Below are 21,416 nucleotides of genomic sequence, written 5' to 3'. Positions count from 1 at the left end.
GACTTCTCGTAGAAACATACTGAGCTTTGCAGAGCAGCTGGTGTTTTCATGCATCACAGATCACACTGCAGCATTCAGTAAAAAAAAAAAAAAAAATCAAAGAAATCTCAGACTGACATTTATAACTGAGCTTAAGTGATGTTATTTTTTATTATTTTACAAGAGACAGTAGGTTTGATGGATGACAAAGCTCCATCTCGTCATGTGCTGTACCTTAATGCGTTGGAGAGTGGCACCTGCAGTCTCTGGGCAACTCAGTTTTGCTGCTGAGGCTGTTGCTCTGGACTCAGAGGAAAGCGATGGGACGTTGTCGGTGTGATCCCCTGCTGCCGACCGGCCCAGTGCACCAAAGCGCTTCAGAAACTCTCTCCACTGCAGGTTCTCCTGCTCATTCACAGGCATCTGACTCCACACACACTCAAACTGAGAAGCAAAAGAAGACACACACACAGAACTAGAAAAGTCACTCAGTAGAGAGGGAGCAGATCGCCACCAGGTGTGTATCCCTCTCTCCTCTTCCCAAACAAAGAAGAGTTACAGCTCACTGAATTGTCCATCCAGGCTCCCATACAGTCAAGGAGAAGATAACTAAATAAAGAGGGATTTATCCATCTTGTATCATGCCTTACTTTATTAAATCATAACATATTAGAATTATTCTGCAGATGTCAGTTTTTGAGCCCCGACGAAGACCATAAAGTGACCTGCAACAGACTCGGCAAGGCTTGTTTTTAGCTTGGCCGATTGCTGGAAATGTCTTTTACTGCTGAAGCAGTAGTTGATCACTTGCAGCCGGTTAAGAGTAGTGAGGAGTAAGGCTGTCGCAGTGATGGAATTTCCCATGAAGTGATGATTGGCTCAATAGTAGGATTAGCGGTATTTATGGCTTTTTTTTTTTACTTCATTTATCCTGATTTAAGTGTTATATAAAGATTTGTTGGTAGGTTACAAGGTATATTATTGCTTTCTAAATGACAAAGAAGCTGAAGGAGGCATAGCGATATTTTTTCAACGTAAAGACTTAAGTTGCGTCTGGTTGCAATGATACGTAATGTCTGCAAAAGTAAAAATGTAGTCACAAGGTTGAGTGCTCTAAATGTGGGCATCCATTTCTCCGCCATTGTTGTTGTTGTTCAGCGATTAGCCTGCATGTAGGATGTGTTGGTTGGTCTTTGTGGTATTTGTCCCACCTATCCTCCTGTGTGATTGGACGGCTTGGTAAAGGGGCAGTGACAAGCGCAGCATTTCCCCCAAGTTGAACCTTGGGGGAAATGTCACCAGAAACCCAAAACGTGAATTGCTCAACACAGACTAGACACTCTGCTGTCACTTGTAGCAAAGTGTAAATACGTGGAAACCCCATTGCAAAGAAAAAGCTTTCTTTGCAATGGGGGTTAAGCATGCAGTCGTAAATGAGCACAAAAAATATCAGGCTGACGTTTCCTGTTGTAAATGGGATTAGCCGTGGACAGACAGAACCGCACACACACACACACACACCCAACGCATGATCTCCCCACAGGCCTATGCCTGGCGGAGATAATAATCATTGGCACTGGAGGGGACTGGAACCCCAAAGAGTAACACACAGCACAGTAAATTGGCTTTACAGATGACTAACTTTCTCACACAGTCAATAATTATCAGCAAAGATAAATTAGATTTTGATTAGAATAATTAATGAAAACATATCAGACTAAAAAGAATGGAACTGGCAAATGCACTGAAATTCAGACTCCTCTTCTCATTTGTAACCATGGACCGAAGCCAGCGTGTGTTGTTTCAGCTTGAAAGCACAGAGAGAGTTGTTGGAAATGTGCTTGTTCTCTTGAATCTCTCCTCTTTGAATTTGAATGCACTGGAATATAAGAAAAACATTTTTAATCTGGCTTTACCTGATCATTTGTGAGATTCAGACAGCGGTGATCACAAAGCTGTCTGAACTGCTCTTTAGAGATGGTGGTGCTGTTGGAGGGGTCCAGATCCATCAGCTCTCTGGTGATTTCATACAGGTGACCTGAGACGACTTCCTGGATCGGCTGCAGAAGATCTGTGACTTCAGAGGTCCTCCTCTGGATAGGGGATCCGGTTTTACTCCGGCCCCTCTCCGAAGTCTGACAAGAATAGTTCAACATTCTGGGGCTATTACATTTGTTTCTTTTTCTTGCTTTCTGAGTCAAGGTTAGCCTAGCTTAGCATATCAAGGCTAATGTTGTGTTCACCGTAAATGTGAAGCCAACTTTTTGTGCTGCGCTTTTACAGTCGATGCAAAGACTTGAATAGACGCAAATTTGTGCCAGGCGACATGAAATACATGCTGTGAATAACATGCTGTTAATCCCACAAATAAGATAAATTTGGGTAATCCGCTGTGTCCCATAAGCCTTTCAGCGTTGACATTCTCTTTTGGTCACTGTTCTGGAATTAGAAATGGAGGAAAATTATTGTAGGCACATAAGGTAATGTGGGCACCCAGAGCTCTTTAATAGCAACTCATATTTGTACAGAGACCCCACAAAACTAACTAAAAAAGAATGTTGCTGCCGTATTGAGGCCTATTTAAAATAGAGTGTTGATGGATCAGCTACAATGTTAGCATAGCACAGCACAGACCGATCTAAACTTCAATAAAAAAACTAGTTGTGTGCTAGTCGTCTTGCAGACGGACCTGACAAAGCCTGAATGAAGACTTTTGACAAAGCTGTCACATTATGTAGTTATTTTGGCATCCTTTTTTATCCATTTTCTTGCAACTAAATCACAGCAGACTCTGCTTATTTTTGGTTCATACCATTGCAGTAAAGCAGATTATTTCAACATGTGACTTGCTAGATAGACACTGTGAATGCAGCATAGTGAAACGCCTCCAGATGATGTTGTGAACGCAGACACGATACATTTGGTTTTAAGACGTATCTGGGAATTTCACAGCAGACACATAGTAACAATAGTATGGTAGCAATGACGAAAAGAAACGTTGGTATTAAAGATACTCTAAACTGTCTGTTGGTATCCACTTGGAGGGAAGGCCTGAATAATGGTGGTAACGCATGGCAAACATTTTCTTCGTGTTTGATGTGAACACCAGAGTCTACACCCATGGTAGTGACTTTTTGAGACTGTACTTGGGCACAGCAACACTAGAGTCAACATGCTAACATGGTCACAATGACAATGCTAACATGCTAAGCAGGCATAACGTAGTCCATGTTTACCATGTTTTGCATCATTGGAAATGTTGAAGTGTTTCTCTTTGGAAACCACCAGTGGGCTCTGTGATTGAAACTTGTTGAGGAAGTCCTTCCAGTTAACAGTGCCGTTCTCGCGGTCCAGCCGCAGTTTGGTCAGCATGTATCTGTACTGTTTGTCTGACAGGCGGGCACAAAAGTTATCCAGCACCTGACGGAACTCCAGAGCTTTGACCATCCCCATCCCGCTCCGGTCAAAGGCGGTGAACGCCTGGAGGACGGACAGCCACGTTTAAAGTGATCAGCGGAGAAAATGACAACGAAGAAAAATGAAGCGTGTAAGAACTTTACCTTATACAGATGAGGTGCTGAGGCAGTGACTATTTCTCGCAGCCTGGCCAGAGCCACACCTGGACTGAGGCTGTCCAAGGACTCTATCTGGCACACAGCATCAGGAGAAGCAGGAGGACACTCACACGTCTTCTCTGCTTTATGGTCAAACGCAGACAGGAAATCCATGTAAGCTAGGCTCTTGCAGTTTTTATCCATGGTCACCTTGAGCCTAAAGGGAGAGGAGGGGGAAGTGTGACACAAACTGATTTCACACTGAATGATTTCAACTACCAGGTGCAGTTTTTAGCCACAATTTCGTACGAACAGTGATGCATCCCAGTGGAAATCCTGAAGAGACCCTTTCACATTCATTCCAGCACCACCTTGAGGTTGGCGAGTCTTGTTTGGAGTGATATTTTGAGCTCTTGGGTGGCTTGCCAAGATTTTGGTAAAGATTTTGATAGTCCTAACAGAATGAACTGTAATAAAGGTGATCCCCTGACTTTTCAAGTCAAAATTTGTCCATGACTTTGGTTTATGACCAAATACACAATGGCCTTCCCATCAGACTTAGCTGTTTAATGATACAGAATACTAACATGCTTAAAGTTACTACAAGGAACTTTTAACTCATGAAACAACTTAATGCCTGGAGTGACCAGCCAGCCGTGGATGGACCCAGATCTGGCTTCACTGCCGCCTTCCACCTGTAGTCAGAGCCCAGCCGGAAGTGGGGAGCTTGGTGCCCCAGCAGCTGTTCCTACCACCTTGATAGTTCGCTGATCCAGATAGGACCGGCCATGACAAGGTGGTGGTCAGGTGGATCTTTCACAAGGTCAAGGATGACCTGTACAATGATTTTGGCAGGATTTCCGTGTATGTGCCAGCAGCGGGCTGACAAAGAGGAGCTGCAGGACCTGGGGCTCACTGCCCACTTCCTGGCCAGCTGGAGAAAAAGGGAGGCACAGCAGAACCAGAACTAGGACTGAGAGGGGAAGACTGTCAGACCCTGCTGCAGTAAAATGTGGTTTTCTAAAGGGAGACAGGTAGATCTTTACGACACCAGGAAGTGGTGCTCATTGGAATCACGACTGCCCTTGTCCACAGGGGCAGCCAAAATCTAGACAAAAATAAGTTCCTTGGAGTTACTTTAACTAAGATGGTGAGCATGATAAAGATTTAATGATGATATCAAATATCTGAGTGGTGCTACGTATTTCCTTTTTTCATGTCTGTCTTTAATCGTGTCTCTACAGAAAAGTAAAAGATGGAGTTTACCTGTGCAGGTGATTTACAAGCTGCTCTCTCCGGATGGAGCAGCCGTGGGTTTGTAACAGGCTCAGCAGCTCATCCACTGTCACTGTGCCATCTCTGCTCGTTTCCAGGTGAGTCAGGGTCTCGCTCAACCCCTCAAAGTTCTCCTGCAAAATCTGTCTATGGATAGAACAAGGAGCTGCTGATACAAACAAGAAACTTGTGCTGCATGCTTTCAAGTATTTCTGAAAGGAACGGATCGTGCACTGTAATTAAAAATATTTTTTGCTTCAACTTTGACTCCCATTATCAGATTTTTTTTTGTGAGAAAATATTAGTAAAATTCGGAAACTGGAATACAGATTCTGAAAAGGCCTCTCCACAAGTCGAGCAATTGTTAGACATCTGAAGAAAAATGTTTTCTGCTCTTAGAAATCAAAACTTTCTTTTCCAATGCTAACCAATAGCAAAACCTTTTGTACAACTAAACTTTAAAATCAGTGAAATTGAATAAGCCCTGCTGCATGGCATTCACTAAATTGATCAAGAAAAATATTTTTATAAGGGCTTAATAATAATCACAGCGTGTGCAAAATGTTTCTACGCCTATGCTTGAATGTTTGTTTATCAAACCCGCTGGGGTAAGGAGGGGGTTTGATGATACACTAAAATAAAGCAAATGTAATAAAATGTATATATATATATATATATATAAATATATATATATATATATATATAGAGAGAGAGGGAGAGAGTTTATTTTGTAGGGTTGCCTTTTCCATTTTTAAAAAATAAATAATCCAAAGTCAGTTTTTATTCCTGCCACCTTTTTAACTTTTTGTCTCTTATTTTTACTTTTCAGGGTAGTGAGGTTGTAAACATTGTGCAGCCCCTACCACTGTCTTGGAGGCAGACCTGGCTAATGAGCAGTCAATTGTCTGAAAGTGGAGGGTCATCAGCGGATTAGGCTAAACTTGGCCTCCAGACTAGAAAACCTGGCCCATGTGTTCACTCTGTCTCTCCCTTCCTACAGCTGAAGTACACCCTGCATTACTTGCTCTTGGTATTGCACCTTCAACACATCCATAGCATACATGACACATCCACGCAGTGCTTTCTCTGCTGATCGGCCCACTCCATTGTTTGTTAAGTGTTAAACTCAGTTACTGTTTATCTCAAGTGAAACACTTGCATGAAGTCCCTGAACCAGTGTGTGATCACTTTCACATTACATTACATTACAGTCATTTAGCAGACGCTTTTATCCAAAGCGACTTACAGTCAGTAGTATATTACATATCATTCACCCATTCACACACTGATGACAGGCTACCATGCAAGGTGCCACCATCAGACTCTAACTAACATTCATACAACATCCAGTCCACACCGATGGCAAAGCCTTCGGGAGCAACTTGGGGTTAAGTGTCTTGCTCAAGGACACATCGTACCGCCGATCCTCTGAATGGAGAACAACCCTGCTCTCCACTGCTCCACAGCCGCCCGTGCTACCTTCCTAGCCGGCTAACTAGCTAGCTTATGAGCTTTAATTATTGTTCAACATCGAAGTGTAGTAAAGCCGTTAGGGTTCTGCTATCTGACCTGAACCAGACTAGTCAACACAAAATACATTGGGTTACATAAAAAAAAAGCTCACGTCTCAGAGTTTGCCGGTACCAGCTGGGTCTTTAAGTCCCAGTGAAATGGAAGTTACAGCGTGTTTAGCCTCAGACATCCAGAAGAAGCTCTAGGTAAAACTGCCTTCCCCCTGTTTCATAAAGAGTCTGTAGAGGTGGTTTGGTATCTGATTAGGACCCTTACATGTATTATTTGCACATGTGGAAAGAGCTCTGAGGGGCGGACCCAGAGCACAATGGAGAGAACGCATATCCCATCTGGCTTGGGAAAGCTTCTAGAAGATGTGGCTAAGGAGAAGTACTTCTGGGCTACAGTACTAGCCCAGATGTAAACCTGCTTTTCCTGCCAGGGGACTAGGGCTGGACATCGGTACTTTATGCCTTCGGGGTATCTACCGAAATAACCCAGTTACCAGGTAATTTCACCAGTCAAAAGATACCTGCAATTGATCTTTTTTGTACCCTGAACAAAACAAATGCAGCAGTAGTATGCCCCTCTATGCTTACTCAATACACTCCAGTGATGCAGCGTCAGAGGACACCGGTCCATCTGCATTCTGCTGGACTACAGCTTGGTTCAGCTTCTGGCTTTGAGCTATGGGTTCCCCTTCATGGTGAAACCCCAGCTTTTCCAGGAAGTCACAGACTGCAACATGGCCCCGCCCATTTGGGTCATACCTGTCAAAATGGAGTTGAAAATTGTGGCTTGCACAGACAGGAGTGCTTCCCTGCATAATGTAGCAATAGCCAATCCTGAGCTGGGTATCTTTTACCTGGACCAAAGCTGGTCAAATTGGTCAGATCTCATGGGAAGAGCATAGATGAAGAGGAGTCCCCTCAAGCTCTTTTTATGGATCCAAGCCTGGCCGTCTGCGTCAAACTGGCACAGCACCTGAAGGGAAAGAGAGGAATAGGTACAGATCTTTGCATCATGCAAAGAATCATTTTAAGTGTGCTTCCTGTAAGTTTTGCTGACCTTAGACATCTCTGGCCATTTATAGCGGGCTTCACAGGCCAGGAGTTCATGGAGCTGCTCTTGTCTATAAGGAGAGACAGAAAAACAAACATAGCAGCACACCAGAGACAACTTTCCTCAAAATGGCCAAGCATCAATAATAATGACCATGTCAGACTCACACACATGCTGTTTGTGTCCCTTGTTTGCGTTTGCCGTTATTTTCTACAACTTCAACAAATTCTGCGTAGTTGAGGTTGCCCCCGGGATGCAGGCCGATCCGATCCAGCAGCCGCTGGTACTCTGCCTCACTGCAGAAAAATCCCAGGCTGCTGTATAGCGCTTTAAAATCATGGCAGTCGACCACGCCTTTACGTTTCCTGTCCATCAATCGGAATGCTGTCAGGTTGTCCTGATGGGAGGGATTGAGTTATCAGAAGGGAGACTGATTGAAGAGTTCCGTGTACTGTCGTGATTGTGTTATAACCACAAGCTGGTAGAGCGTAAAAATGAATTTCCTGCTCAGAGTTTACACATTCCAAGAAAGTAGCTTTTGAAGTAGCAGTTCATTGTGAGTTTAGTTTGGGCTATTTATCAGTGGAAAAATGCTACAACATCTCAAGACACAAGCCACATTCTTGTGTCTGGCTTTCAACCTGCAGATTAAAGTGGAGGGGATTAGCCCCAATGTTAGCAAAAACTTCGTCCCAGACTGACTGTGTGCTTTCGCGGCATAAACAAAATGGGGACTGTGATGACCCCTGCCCTTCCCTGCCTATCTGTCCGTAATTTTTTCCAGATACCTGGTGGCAGGGGATCATTAGGGCCAACTGGTAACACATGGATCATTTTTAAGGATATTTTGCATGTCATTTACAACATTCTTATTCTTAACTCACAGACAAACGTCAGGTGATCATTTTAAGCTTGTGGTTAACATTGTGAATCCAATAAAAAATGAATAGAAAAGATTATGGTTTAGGTTAAAACAAGTACATTTCTTACGTAACTTTAAAATATTTCGTCCTGGTCGATTTGGTGACACCTGTGTTTACTGCTTGTAACAACAAGTGGACCTTGACCTTTGTTGTTCAGTTTCTACATGCTTCTTCACTCTCTGCCTTTCTGGTAGGCCGTATGTTTTTGAAGGAGGCGGAAGAGGAAGTCTATGAGTCCCAATTCATTTTAAGATATTTATCATTTTGCTTTGAAATTGTGTGAATATGTAAATATTTGATCCACTTTGTGAAAGAAGTTTATGTGCCTTTCCACACAGCTCCATGGTCAAGTCCACTCATATTGGTACATATTCTGTTTAATACCTTTATTCTTAATTGATCTATCATTTCCTGTCATGTCTCTTATAAAAGCAGAAAATGCCAAAGAAAATGCCAGGCATAAATAGTGCCAAAATGGCTTTTGATGGTATTAGAATTTTAGGGAATATGATTTTTAAAGAAAAAAAGAAGGCTATTCACATCATTCTATTTAACACATCCTTCCATTTTAATTAAAAAACGCAGGTGAGTGCATTGCTGAGCATCTTTCTTACCCCGTGGCTGATCTTGATCCTGGTCTTCATGACAGCCAGGCATTGCTCAGCAGAAGTTAGCAGGGGTTCATCCTCATCCTCATCAGCATGACCCTCAGAGCGCTGCCGCCTGGCTCTGGCTGTGGCCTCTACAGACACAGTGGGGGGAAACAGATGTTAAATCACACAAGTTTAGATTTTTAATCAGGTTCATACCTAAATTCACCGTCTTTGTGGGGGAATTACACCCAACAAATGTTTGCTCCATTTTGTGAATTAGTTTGTGTATTTTCCGCACTCCGCAGAATGCTCTTCATGTCTTCAAGCACACTGGGCATTTAAACTGCCTGACCTCATTTACTTTGTATTACAAGCACACTTGTATTCCACATCTAGGAAACTTGATTTTCATGCCTTGCAAACATGACTAACTTTACGTCCTGGCTTTGTTTGATGATTCTTTTCTTTTTTTTTGTCTTTTTTCTGTTTAGTGGATACAAATTAGAGCGATGCCCTGCTGCTCTGTTTTCTGCTTCCAAAGCATATAATTAGCCCAAACAAGCAGAAATGAGTATGATTCTGAATCTGTGTGCACCTCCGCTCTGTTAATGAGAGACGAGGAGGCTCACTCTTACTCTATTTATAATCCGGGATGATTTCTCCAACGGCTCATGTGCTAAGAAAGACATCATTTTACAGGAAGCAGGGGGCTTATGTCTGATCACAGTGGGTGGGGTAGGAGTCGGGATGCGAAGGCAAGATGGAGTGGAGGGGGACGGGAGCCTGGAGCCTGGTGGGGAGTAGGAAGGGATTTTCAAAAATCTCTATTTAAGCATTGAAAACCCCGCCATGCAGAACTGATGGGATTTCTGACGCCGCTGGTCAACATGTTCTGGGTGCCGTTCTCCTGTCTCACCCTCGTACTTCACCAGGAACGCAGAGCGCTCCATCCGTCCGTCAACGAAGCCCAGCTGCTCAGTGAACCTGTGGAAATTCTTGTCGTCCAAGATGACCCAACTGTCCTCTAGTATCTGAGGGACAAAGGAGGGAAAAGCAGGACCGGTTGTCACTGTGATTCATGCCAGGTCGCTTTAAGTTTTTAAGAGTCATTACAACCACATACGCAAGAAATTTTGACCTGTATCTGTCACTGATGCTCTATGGAATATTTTAAATGCAGCTATAAAAGGCTCTGAGCAATCGAGCAGGTCGTCTGCAGAATCTAACCAGAGTGTATTTCACCGGTGTGGCAGTGAGTAAGACTGCATTGCCCGGCTGTCAGACTTGATACCAATTTATATCACTAAAAAGGTTACCACCAGCTAAATACCTCAGCTATTTAAATCCATGCTTTACTTTATAACCACCGTGGTTATGTCAAAGCAATCGGCTAATATTTGGAAAGTACCTGCACTAAGAGTATTTCACTGATGTTTCTGACCGCGGGAAACCACTACTTGTGTTTGTTCTTCAGAGGCAGATTTTTGTGGTTTAGGGAAACCCAGCTAAACCCTGTCTTGCTTTATTTTCCACCCTTTCTCTAACTTAGAATGTAGGTATTGGCAGTGGTAGAGGAAGTGCTCACAAATGTTTCTATAGTCAAACTATTAACTAATAATAGTAAAACTATTTATAACGCACATTCAAATTACAAAAAAAATACTTCATTTGAAGGATGAAAGAGGTCTATGTTTTATATATATATATTGATATATTTACTCTTTTGTGTCATCTACAATTTAGTTCAATGTTAGATTATCCGAGAGGAATGTTGAAGTTGTAGTAAAATTTTCTTCTCAAAAAAATTGCTTTTATGTAAATCTTCAGTAGGAGCCAATGGGTTCAATTTCTCTGAGCGACAGGAGGGAAGTCATAATATAATGATATATGGACTAATACAATTGTTGGGTTTGGTCTCTGGGATTTTTTTAAAAGGACAGAAATATAGAATATCATAATCATAATAGACGTCTAGCCCAAGTCCTTGTTCCTCACTCACCGTCCGTACATCAGTCGCCGACAGCGTCCCGTCAGAGCCGTGGGTGACGGCCCGGATGCGGTCGGTCAGGCTGCTGTTGCGTCGCTCTAACCTTGATCTCATCCTCTGGAAGACAATGTCCAGGATGTTGCAGGTGTCTGGACTGACCTGCAGGACGGAGGGAGGTCGCTGTCCCCTGACTGACCGTGGGGTCGACTGAGGTGAAGCACATGGCCTGTAGGGCAGATTGTTTGGAGCTAAGTACAGAAGGGTACTATAATTAAAGTCGGTGTAGCAAGGACTAGTCAACAGTCTTGAACAAGTCCAAGTGATGTAGTTAAGTCCAAAGTGAAACAGGAGCAAATTATGCTGTAATCCAACCTGAAACCAAAACAGGCAGCAATGGCTCTTTAAATGTTCAAGGCAATGCTTAAAGGGAAAATATGACACCTCTAATGTAGATGTGAAACTAGTGTGGATGTTAATGTGGTTGCCAACATGTACCAGGATGCAATGCACACATTCTTCTGACAAGATCAATATAGCACGCACAAGGAATTTATTGCTTGTGGAAATACACGCCATATCTGATGATGGATATATTTCTCAAACAGCTTCTGGCAGAGGAGTGACATGTGCTGTCAGATCTTTGTAAATACAAATGAAAAGCCAAAGCATACGTCTGAGCTGTGAAGTCTTTATGTCTCTCTCCATGCTCACCTCTCATTATGGTAGCTTTTGTGTGTTTCATCTGTTAGCAGGACTCCCAGGTTCCTGAGAAAGTCAGTGTAATGAACCGACTTAGAGGAACTGCCAGGTCTAGAGCTGGAGGTCTCACAGAGCCTGGAAACACACAGAGAGAAAGTTTGAGAGTGAGCTGAGGAAAAACTCAAGCCTCAACTGAGCAAAAATTCATGGGTTTATCACTGAGCATGAAATATCTGATGCATCATATTGTAGCAGAGTCCTGCACGGGTCCAGTTTTGCAAACCAGCACCAACCAGCTAACAGAGCTCACAATGTTTCCGGATCAGATTGACATTTTCCAGCCAAATCCCAATTTAAATAAAACCATTCAATTCATTAAAAACCCAGCCCAAATCATAACCAGAGACCTGTATAAACCAGTAAAACCATAGCATAAGCATCTCTCTCAGCATCTAAAGAGAGTGAGTATAATTTTACTCAGGATCAGACATAAAGAATTCAAAGCTGTACAAAATATTCATAAATACAACACACAAAGGTGTTTTTTTATTTAAGTTATTTATGAGTCAAACTTAATGGCAATTATGTGTTCATTTTCCCCACAATGATTTTGAGACATCACGACATTTACTGTAAACAAATTTGGCTGAATGAGTTTGGCTTCTTAAGGCACTAACAGGCCAAGGAGGTCCAGTGTAAGCAAGGATCTATGATCAATTAAACGAGGTCAGGTGCATCATATTCAATCGTCACTTTGAATTTCCATTCACGAAATGGCACGTGGCTCAAAATTGCAAAACTATTCCCTTAAAATTGAGCTAGCAGGGCTGTATTTCAATATACAAATTACAGTTACTATCTTATTTAGTATTATTATTATTATTACTGCACTGTGTATGTCTGGGCGTGTGTCTCACTTGTTGAAGTGTGTGTCTGAGGTGGTTGTGCCATAGCAGCTCAAGACCTTCTTCAGTTCCTCCCGTGTGACGTATCCGGTGCGCTGAGGGTCAACCTGCTCCAGAGCTGTCAGCACCGAACTGAGCTGCTCACTCAGGGTGTCCAGCGGTAAATTCTCCATCTCAATGAAGTACACACACACACACACACACACACACAGTGTCGAACAGTGTGTAAATAATTAACCTTGTGTTGTTTCTGTTTGATCTGGTGGTGTATGCTGTGTGTGATACATGTGATATTTGATCTCAGTGTGTTGTTAACACACTCACTCTCCTCCGTGAAGCTGATGCCAGAGACAGTTTATCAGCACACCGTGTGGTCTGCCTCTCATCTGGTGTTCTCTGCTCCTCCTGGGGAAATGAAAGTGCACTGAGTACATATTTATGGCCTTACATGGTACTGAAGTGCACAAACACACATGCCAGCACATGGTCAAACAAACACACAGCAGCGTCTTCAGCCTCCTCGGGGACGTCCAGGTGCTCAGCAGTGTCGGCGGGGGTGGGCGGTGGTGCCGTGTTGCACGTGGTAGCGGAGCCGGTACTGAGGTTGAGTCTCTCCAGGCCGGCTAGCTGGATGACCCCGGTGTGTTCCGGGTCCAGAGCATTAAGCAGCTCTGTGATCTGTGACCGTAGAGTACCGGGCCGGGTCCCATCCAGTCTCTCCAGTGAATGTCTCAGGTCTGCTCTGGTTATCCAACCTGCCTCCTTCTGGAAAAAAAATCCAAACCATTTTAGGAAGAAAAGTCAAGTCAAGGTCCCAGTATGCTTCAAATGAACAACGTTGGCAGAAAATAAAGCCTGCATACATAGCCTCCACCTGATGGCATCCCCCAGGTTCCCCAATCAGCCTCCAAGAATACTGCATTTGACTGTAATAGTTTGTTTGGATGCGTGCCCTATCAGAACACGAGTACGTTTAAGAACGCGGGCCTCTGGCAGCATTCCCGGGAACCGCTCATCACTTGTTAGAGTTAATACATCCAGCAGGAAAAGAGAACTGCAGTCAATGAACCTCAGACTGTAAAGGCCCTCTGTGGACCAAATGTTTGACCCAGGCGTAAACCTGCATTCTCTCTAATGGCCATCAGGGGGCGACTCCTCTTGTTGCATAGAAGTCTATGAGAAAATGACTCTACTTCTCTCTTGATTTATTCCCTCAGTAAACATTGTAAACATGAGTTTATGGTCTCAATCTCTAGTTTCAAGTCTTCTTCAATACAGCATGATGTTCATTTAGTAAGTTATGTCCCATTTATAATAAAATAGACCATAAAGTGGAGTATGCTTTAGGGCGGGGCTACTGTGATTGAAAGGTCACTGAAAACTGCAACACTGGAAAGTGTTGCTGGGGAGAAGGACGTCTGGAGGAAGGAAATGGATGGATGGATGGATGTATTATTTTATTGCTTCAGCTTAAAAAAACTGATGCTGTGTAAGGAGATCAGAACTGTGTCCATATCAACGGTCTGTTACTCATAGCAGCAGTCTGCTATACAGAAATAACAGACTGTAGAATGCATTAATTGACCAATCAGAACAAAGCTGTGTAATAATACAGTGTTATGATGGTATGGCACAACAGCGCCTCCCTCTGATGTGTATGTTACATCGGGAGTCATACACACCAACAATGTGAATCATAGCAATTCTTCCGAGCTCTTGAACGCTTCCCCAGAGGTAGTCTAAAAACCATAGTTGGCTTCGAACCTGCCTGAGTGAAAATGCTCATTATTGGCTGGCGGTGTGAGGACACTCTTGTTTGATCTCCCACCCACCGAATAGATTATTAAAACAGTTGATGGATGGATTTTTTTTTTTCTTTTCCCTCCCATGCCATTAAAAGGAGGAGATTTTGGCAGACAGATATGTGTGATTCATATCTGGGAGAGGCTTCACACACACACACACACACACACACACACACACACACACACGCGCGCGCGCACGCACGCATTTCCGCAAACTTGGAAGCCGACTGTTGTTTTTGTGAGTGGCGGCAGCAACATCAAACATAACGGTGAATTAATGGGAAAAATTCAACCCCCCCCCTCTCCCCAAAGTTTAGTCAGACTCCAAAGTTTCATCCAGCTGAAGTAGACTGATTTGGAATTAAAGAGGCAGAACTGGATGCGGAGGCGTGTTGAAGGGACGGCTGTCAGACGAACATATGGCTAGTGACTGAGTGGCTAACCGGTGGCCATATGCAATCATCTAATCATGTTTATGGCCATCAAAAAGCTGCGGATGATGATTGGCTCATCTGTAAAGCTGTCTGGCATTTATATTTAAAGCACACACCTGAGCATGTGCCTTTGTCTCTTAGCAATCTGCTGAGATTAGTCCCTTGTGTCCTGTCTGATCGCATTCAAAATCACTCCTGTCTTGTCTGTTACTGCAGTTTTTTTTAAAGGGAGAGGTTTGAATATGCATTTCAGTGTGTCAGAAACTTATCACTACATCTTTTGGTCTATTTACTTCCCTTGTCCTGACTCCTACCTCGTCCAGCAGGTGGAAAATGTCTTTCAGTCGAGGGTAAAGGTCCTGGAGATCCAACTTGTCTTCTTCTTCTTGGGTGGGATGCTCCAAGGCCCTGAGGGAGGAGACAGGTGGGAAGGAAAGGATAGAAGACGATATATCACAACGGATATATACCCACATTTATACTTACATTCCAAAGACCTCTGTGTAAAGGGATCTGTAAATCTGCCAACTCAAGACCTATAAAAAGGTCCTGTAGAAATCCTCTGCCAGGTCTCTGCAGAGTTAAAAAATGCAGGTTTTCTTCTGAACAGATGTGAATAAAAGAGCTTCGACTTTGTTTGAAAATAGAAATCAACAAACAATAATAAAACTATTTAAATAAGATGATGTGCTGTCTTAATATCTTTAGTGTTCATGCTAATATACTGTAGGGCAATTCTGCATTGGACTATAGTCAGGGTCAATGGCATCAACTTTTTTATATTTATCCTGTTCCCTGACTTCCCATGTTTTTGTGTCTAAGTGATTAATGGGGACATTCTTTGAAATTGGTCCAGTATTGAGCAAGAACGCTGTAATTTAATTGCTCGGAGCAACTTCTCATCATCAATGTACATCCTTTAAAAGTGCTTGTTTTTGCCGCTGACAGGCTCAGGTTGACATTATAAGTGTCTGTCAACATAATAGCAAGAACTATACAGAGAAACTAAACCTCTTTCCCTTAGTTTTCTCTTGATGAAGTCCTTTTTCCTTTTGTGCATCTCACTGAGAATTCTCAATGTAAGATCTTGCGTCACCTTGAGGAACTTGAACTGAGCTACTCTCTCTGTACTCCAACACAAAAAACTCTGACAGAACTGGCACTCCTTTCCAACTCTCACGCACGTTTCCACCTGAGTCACATGATACATATTCCATTTGCAGCCATGTCATTTAGTCAGTGCCCCGTTTTGTGAAAGAATCATTGAAAATCATTTAAACAAGAACGTGCACGTTTGACAGAAAGAGAGAAAGGCAGCATTACTTTGAGCAATTCTCCTTTCAACAGAAAGCAAGAAGAAAAAAAGACAAATATGGAGCCGCAGATGGCTGTAAAATGCATACAATATGTTCTGTATCACAGCAGACTAAGATAGGAGACCTGTGAACGACATGCGATGACCTCACCACGTGTAGGTTCCACGTGAGAAAAGGGCCAAAGACGTTATTTAAAAACAGACCTGTGGGTGTGAAGATTTGTGTCGCCCTCTCCCGGTCTCAGGAAGTGACCCAGAAAGTGTTTCCACCTCACTGGCCCCGTTGCTATCACACCGTAACTGCAAACACACACAAAAAACACACACATGCATGAAAAATGTATTACACAGAATGGACGATGGCTAGATTTCAAATTTTGAAGAGTAAAGGGCAGGGGGGTTGAGGTGAAGAGTGGGTTGTTGGAAATAGGGAAGAAGAAAAAAGATATATGAATAAAATGTATTTTCCTACCAGCTGGTCAGCTTCTGAAAGGTGTGAGGGTTCATGAGAAATATAAAGCTGCTGAGAATGGCCCTGAGGACGTCCTGTTGTACCAGGCCAGAGCGGGTGGTGTCAGAGGCCTGCAGCGCTTGCCACACCGGGGTAGAGTTCATGCACATCTGACAGGTGGAGAAGAACACACTGGTGTGCAAACATTCATATTTTAGAGACAGACCTTGTTTTCTCTCCTCAATAAAGACAGGAAGTGAATCATATCTGGTTGCCATGGAGAACATCCCAGTGCGGCTTGGAGGATGCGAGAGAGAAGAGAGCCATCCCCGACTCTGCCGCCTTTCCCGCAAATTAGCCGTGATTAACACACTAACTCGGGAACTGATTTTTCTGGGCAAACATTTTAATTAGAAGTGTTCCCTCTGCCGTTTGCATCCTGACGTGCCACTTAGAGCCAATTTAGCCCTCCGTCTTTAAAGAGGATAATGCAGGGAGAAGGCCAGATGGTGACACGCAAACAGGGGAATATAAAATACACAAAGTCTTTCAGACTGTACCTTGTTGTGGAAAAGAGTCTGCAGCTTCCTGTGTGGCAGGACTGATGGGACATCGCGCAGACTGGAAAGAGATTGTGGTCTTTGTGCTCTCTGTTTGACTGGAGTTGTCCCTCGGCTGGACACTTCTATAAAAAAATCAGTAGAACTAGTGTTTGCTTTACAAATACCGCCAAGACAGTTTGAGGCTAAATTTCATGAAATAATTGGATTTTGGATTTGACTTTAGTTTTAATCATGTGTCATTTTTTTTTAGACATGTTAGTGGTTGCCCAGAGCTTGTTCCAGACAGAAAAAAACCATTGGATTGATTGCTGTTAAATTTGGTACAAATATCTATAGTGACCAGAGGATGAGGTCTAATGATTTTGATGATCAGATGACTTTTCTCTTGCACCACCATTGGGTTAAGAGTTTTGTGTAAACAACTATTGGATACCTTGCCATGTTCAGACATTCATGTTCCCCTCGGGCTGTATTGTGACTGGCGATCCTTTGAGCATTCATCTAGCGCCATCATAAAGTCAAAATATGAATTTGTCCAATACTTGCTGAAGAAACGTCAGCATTGTCATTGTGAGCATGTTATCATCTGTTCAAAAATTAGATTTAATTTTGTGGGTTAAATTTATTTACTGATATATATTTGGATGATAGGCATTATTTAATAGGCCAAGTTATTCTGAAGAAGCGATCCCTGTGCTTTTACTTTACCAAAGACCCCAAAGTAGCTATTTATAAGTCAATAACTAAGCAGTGCGTGTCAACCCAGTCGCCAGACACAATGTTGACATTGTATTATTCAACGGGGTACATTGAATGTTTCATGAATAAGTTTCATATCAGCCTTGTATCATGCTTGCAGAAACGCACAATTTTACTTGTTTAAAGTTGAGGCAACTGAGCTATTTGATTAAGGTTACAAAAAACATAACCTAAGAAACGTAACAACGAAACTACGGTAAATACATAAGCACCCCCTCAGCTAAGCTTCTTAAATAACAAGCGTAACAACATTTTGTAATAAGCGTCAAGTCAACATTTACTTTTGGTTTTACACGGAACATGATCAGTGGTCTCCTGGGTGAAGGTCCTTGGTTTGTTTGAGCTGTCTGCCCTTAGTGTGCTTTCCTGCTCTTTATACTCGTTATTATACCATTTAACCTGAATAACTGATGCTCCATATGCTACTCCACGTGCGCTGCTCGAGTTCTCAATCGCCCACATTAAAAAAAGTCCAGATTAAACGTGCCAGAAACTGAAAAAGGCCAGATTTTTTCCTTCAACTGGGCTGCCTAGGTAAGTACAGCCTCACAGAGCAACCAGCATGTAAGTAGACTAATTAAAGTATTTTTTAGCAACCCGGTTTGCCTGCTGATCCATCTCAATCACATTCTCGATTTCTGCATCTTAATCCACTGAATCCATACCTAGCTTGGTGCAGACTGGAGCAATCTTGAAGACATGCCTGTCACCAAAGCCTAGCTTGTCCAGGAACAGCTCGTAGGAAATGGTGGGCATGTTATTAGGAGTGTAGTGATTCCAGAGCCTAGAAAAAAAGAGCAAGCAGAAGATGGACGTTCATGTTTAAATAAATGATACAGTTCCACAGGTGACCTTTAACGTCAAGAACATCTAAGTCAATGACGAGATGAGAAAAGAGGTCGTATGTTATGCTCGGCTTTATCTGTTCTAACACACAGACAGAGCAATTGTGTGTGTGAGTGTGTGTGTGATAGAGAGAGAGAGTCCTGAGCGCTAAAACCAATTAAAGCCATTGAAAATGAACCTGTCACACACAATCCTCTAGAGCCACGTCAAAAAAAGTTGAGGAGCGTTTCTGGAGTGGATTTGACTGCAGGGCCCGAAGTTTTAAAAGTCAATTAGCTCCCTCTCATCCTGAGACAAAGGCTGACCACAAAGTTAGTGCTAGTGATGTCGTCCTAGCTGACAAACGACTCCCCACCACGGGGGAATACTGGGAATAGTCGAGGCCGTGCTGTGTATGTGCAATACATTACAGTGTGCACACATGTTAAAAGAAGATGATTTGAATTTAAATACCTGCACTCTTTTTTAATTCAGTATGTATTCAGCATGGAGCTCAGATGTCATTCAATATGTGTATGAGAGAGTCTGTTCACATGAAAACAGTTTAGTGGAAGGGACATTTATGTAAAGTTATTTTAAAGCAAAGCCAAAAGCTTAAAAGTCTTAGACTGTTACTTTGTATACTTTTTTCCCATCTTTATCATATCAAGCTCTGAACCAATGTCAATATTATACATATATAGTTCGACATTTTCTATACACTTACTCTGTTTCTTGCTGAGCGTTACAAAAGATGAAAATATCAATACCACTCTCATGTTTGTACAGTAAATACAAAGCTTTATGCTTAGCTTAGCTTAGCTAAGCTTAAAGCCTGGAGCCAGGGAGATCAAGAGTCTGGACATTGTTGAGAGGTTGCGAGGCAAAAAAAAATTGTTGTAGCCTATCAAACAAAAAAAAGTAATTGATCAATGCAATTGATCTTGTGTTATTGTGGTATATAATTATATTTAAGGTGCTGATAGATTGCTAAAAACCGTCCCGTTAACAAAGGTGCACGTAGGAGACAGTCATTCATCTCAGTGAAAATGATCTTTTTGAAAGTCTGAACATCTTTAGCTTGGTGGTGGTGACAAGAAGTCATGGTGTAGTTTGTTTATACCCAAACGTTAGCTTTATACATGCATTAGATGCATTCGTGCTTCAGAAATCCTAAAAGTGGCATTCATTTGTAAAGATTATCTTGCCCAGTCGAACATGTAAGTATCCTAAAAGTTTGTTTGCCAAAGAGCTTAATTTCTGCAATAACCCAAAATATCCCATCAGATGTTTTTCTTGGGAACAAGTGCTATGCTAACTTCCTGGCTGGCCTACACAAATACCTCATACCTTATCCTTGCAACAATCTATGTCACCTCCTGCTGACTATCAGGATATTGGTCCTAGCTCACTAAGCAGTCAACCAGTCCCCGTGTGCAGTGTGTATGGGCCTTTGCATGCGACTGCAAAGATTCAACGTGGGAATCTGTTCAGATCTGTCGTGTTAAACTGTGTAAGGCATGTACCACAAACCCCCCCACCTCTGAAACTCCTTGTCTGTCAGCTGGATGCAGTAGCTGTCCAGGATGCGACGGAACTCGCGCCGCTGGATGTGTCCTTCTCGCTTGCAGTCAAACAGGCTGAACACTCTGATCATGGTCCTCAGGTTGCCTCCGATCTGCGGGGGTTCACACACACACGTGATTGACAGCAACGGCAACACCACACCTCAGCGGGCGCCTGTAAACTGGTGAACCCGAGCGAACCTGTGAGGCTCTGCTCGCCTCGCCGGGGCTTTCATCTCTGTGAACACGGTTATCGACACGCTCGCCTTGATCTGTGGAGGCCCGAGTCTGTTCCCCCCAAAGTGCTGACAACTGATGAGATGGGAGAGAGCAAGGAGGAGAGACGCAAAGATGTGTGGGAGAGACGGATGAAATAGAGAGAGGAGAAAGAGGGGGATTGTGGGTCAGTAAAGCACAGACGGAGAGGTTTTATGGTGTAGAACAGAAGCTTGAAATGGATGTGCTCCTGTGTTTCAGGGCTGAAAATTGGGGGATGTACTTACACAGGATCTGAGGGATGATATCTACTCATTACTAGGCCAAAGTGGCCAAAAGATGTTTTCATTTACGAATCTTAACTTTCAATTAAATCCATAAAGAATCGTATTTAGTGAGGTGTTTATGACTGTAATGTAATGTAATGTGTGATTTCTATAGACACCATTCTTTATCTATGCTGAAGACCACAGGCTGAAAAACTATTGTGTTAGATCATCATGTGACACAACAAATTCAATGAAAACCAGTACAAATGAAACCTGGGTATATCAGCTTCTTAGGGTGGGGGGGCCTTACTTACAGCCACGCTGTCAGTCATTTAATATTTAAGCCTTTTTATTATACTCAGAGTTTGCCATACTTACAGCCTTTAAGAGCAGAATCTGTTTAAATAAATCAATTCCTTACGTAAAATACAAAAAAACATAATTCAACTCAGGTCCTGTCTCCTAAAAATGACCTTTAGAAGAGGGGGGAAAATGTTGAAAACTTGTCAAAATGAGGAAGAGGGAAATTATCTCATATTGAAAATCACTGCTAGCTTTTTGCAAATTTGGTGAACCGTTCCCTGGAACACATCAAATACTGATTTTGGTGCTTTGTACGTCCAACCATACTTCCTCATCACCTCCTCTTGACTTCTGTTCTGAATGAGAATACCAAACTTCCTGGACTGACCTCACCAGAAAAGATGACAACACTGGCTTTGTCA

General features: G+C 42.7%; 1 protein-coding gene across 1 annotated transcript in view; it reads right to left on the bottom strand.

The window, feature by feature from the left end:
- Positions 1-213: 213 nt before the first annotated feature.
- The window catches only part of LOC129116709 (EF-hand calcium-binding domain-containing protein 6-like), a gene marked incomplete at its 3' end in the record, with an annotated part of 33,355 nt that continues 12,152 nt past the window's right edge, over positions 214-21,416 (bottom strand). Inside the window, exons 5-25 of the mRNA XM_054627470.1 lie at positions 20,183-20,319; positions 18,482-18,600; positions 17,055-17,179; positions 16,516-16,664; positions 16,248-16,343; positions 15,043-15,136; positions 12,991-13,254; positions 12,502-12,626; positions 11,597-11,719; positions 10,898-11,111; positions 9,815-9,929; positions 8,920-9,047; positions 7,550-7,779; positions 7,389-7,452; positions 7,186-7,304; positions 6,920-7,090; positions 4,800-4,955; positions 3,540-3,750; positions 3,265-3,459; positions 1,896-2,114; positions 214-423 (exon numbers count right to left, since the gene is read on the bottom strand). Coding sequence (XP_054483445.1) covers positions 214-423; positions 1,896-2,114; positions 3,265-3,459; positions 3,540-3,750; positions 4,800-4,955; positions 6,920-7,090; positions 7,186-7,304; positions 7,389-7,452; positions 7,550-7,779; positions 8,920-9,047; positions 9,815-9,929; positions 10,898-11,111; positions 11,597-11,719; positions 12,502-12,626; positions 12,991-13,254; positions 15,043-15,136; positions 16,248-16,343; positions 16,516-16,664; positions 17,055-17,179; positions 18,482-18,600; positions 20,183-20,319 — 3,264 coding nt within the window. The remainder of the gene's footprint in view (positions 424-1,895; positions 2,115-3,264; positions 3,460-3,539; positions 3,751-4,799; positions 4,956-6,919; positions 7,091-7,185; positions 7,305-7,388; positions 7,453-7,549; positions 7,780-8,919; positions 9,048-9,814; positions 9,930-10,897; positions 11,112-11,596; positions 11,720-12,501; positions 12,627-12,990; positions 13,255-15,042; positions 15,137-16,247; positions 16,344-16,515; positions 16,665-17,054; positions 17,180-18,481; positions 18,601-20,182; positions 20,320-21,416) is intronic.

Source organism: Anoplopoma fimbria, unplaced genomic scaffold (genome assembly GCF_027596085.1).
Source record: "Anoplopoma fimbria isolate UVic2021 breed Golden Eagle Sablefish unplaced genomic scaffold, Afim_UVic_2022 Un_contig_8927_pilon_pilon, whole genome shotgun sequence".
Classification (NCBI taxonomy): Eukaryota; Metazoa; Chordata; class Actinopteri; order Perciformes; family Anoplopomatidae; genus Anoplopoma; species Anoplopoma fimbria.
The sequence above is the reverse complement of the archived record's forward strand: the minus strand, read 5'-3'. Positions and strand labels throughout refer to the sequence as shown.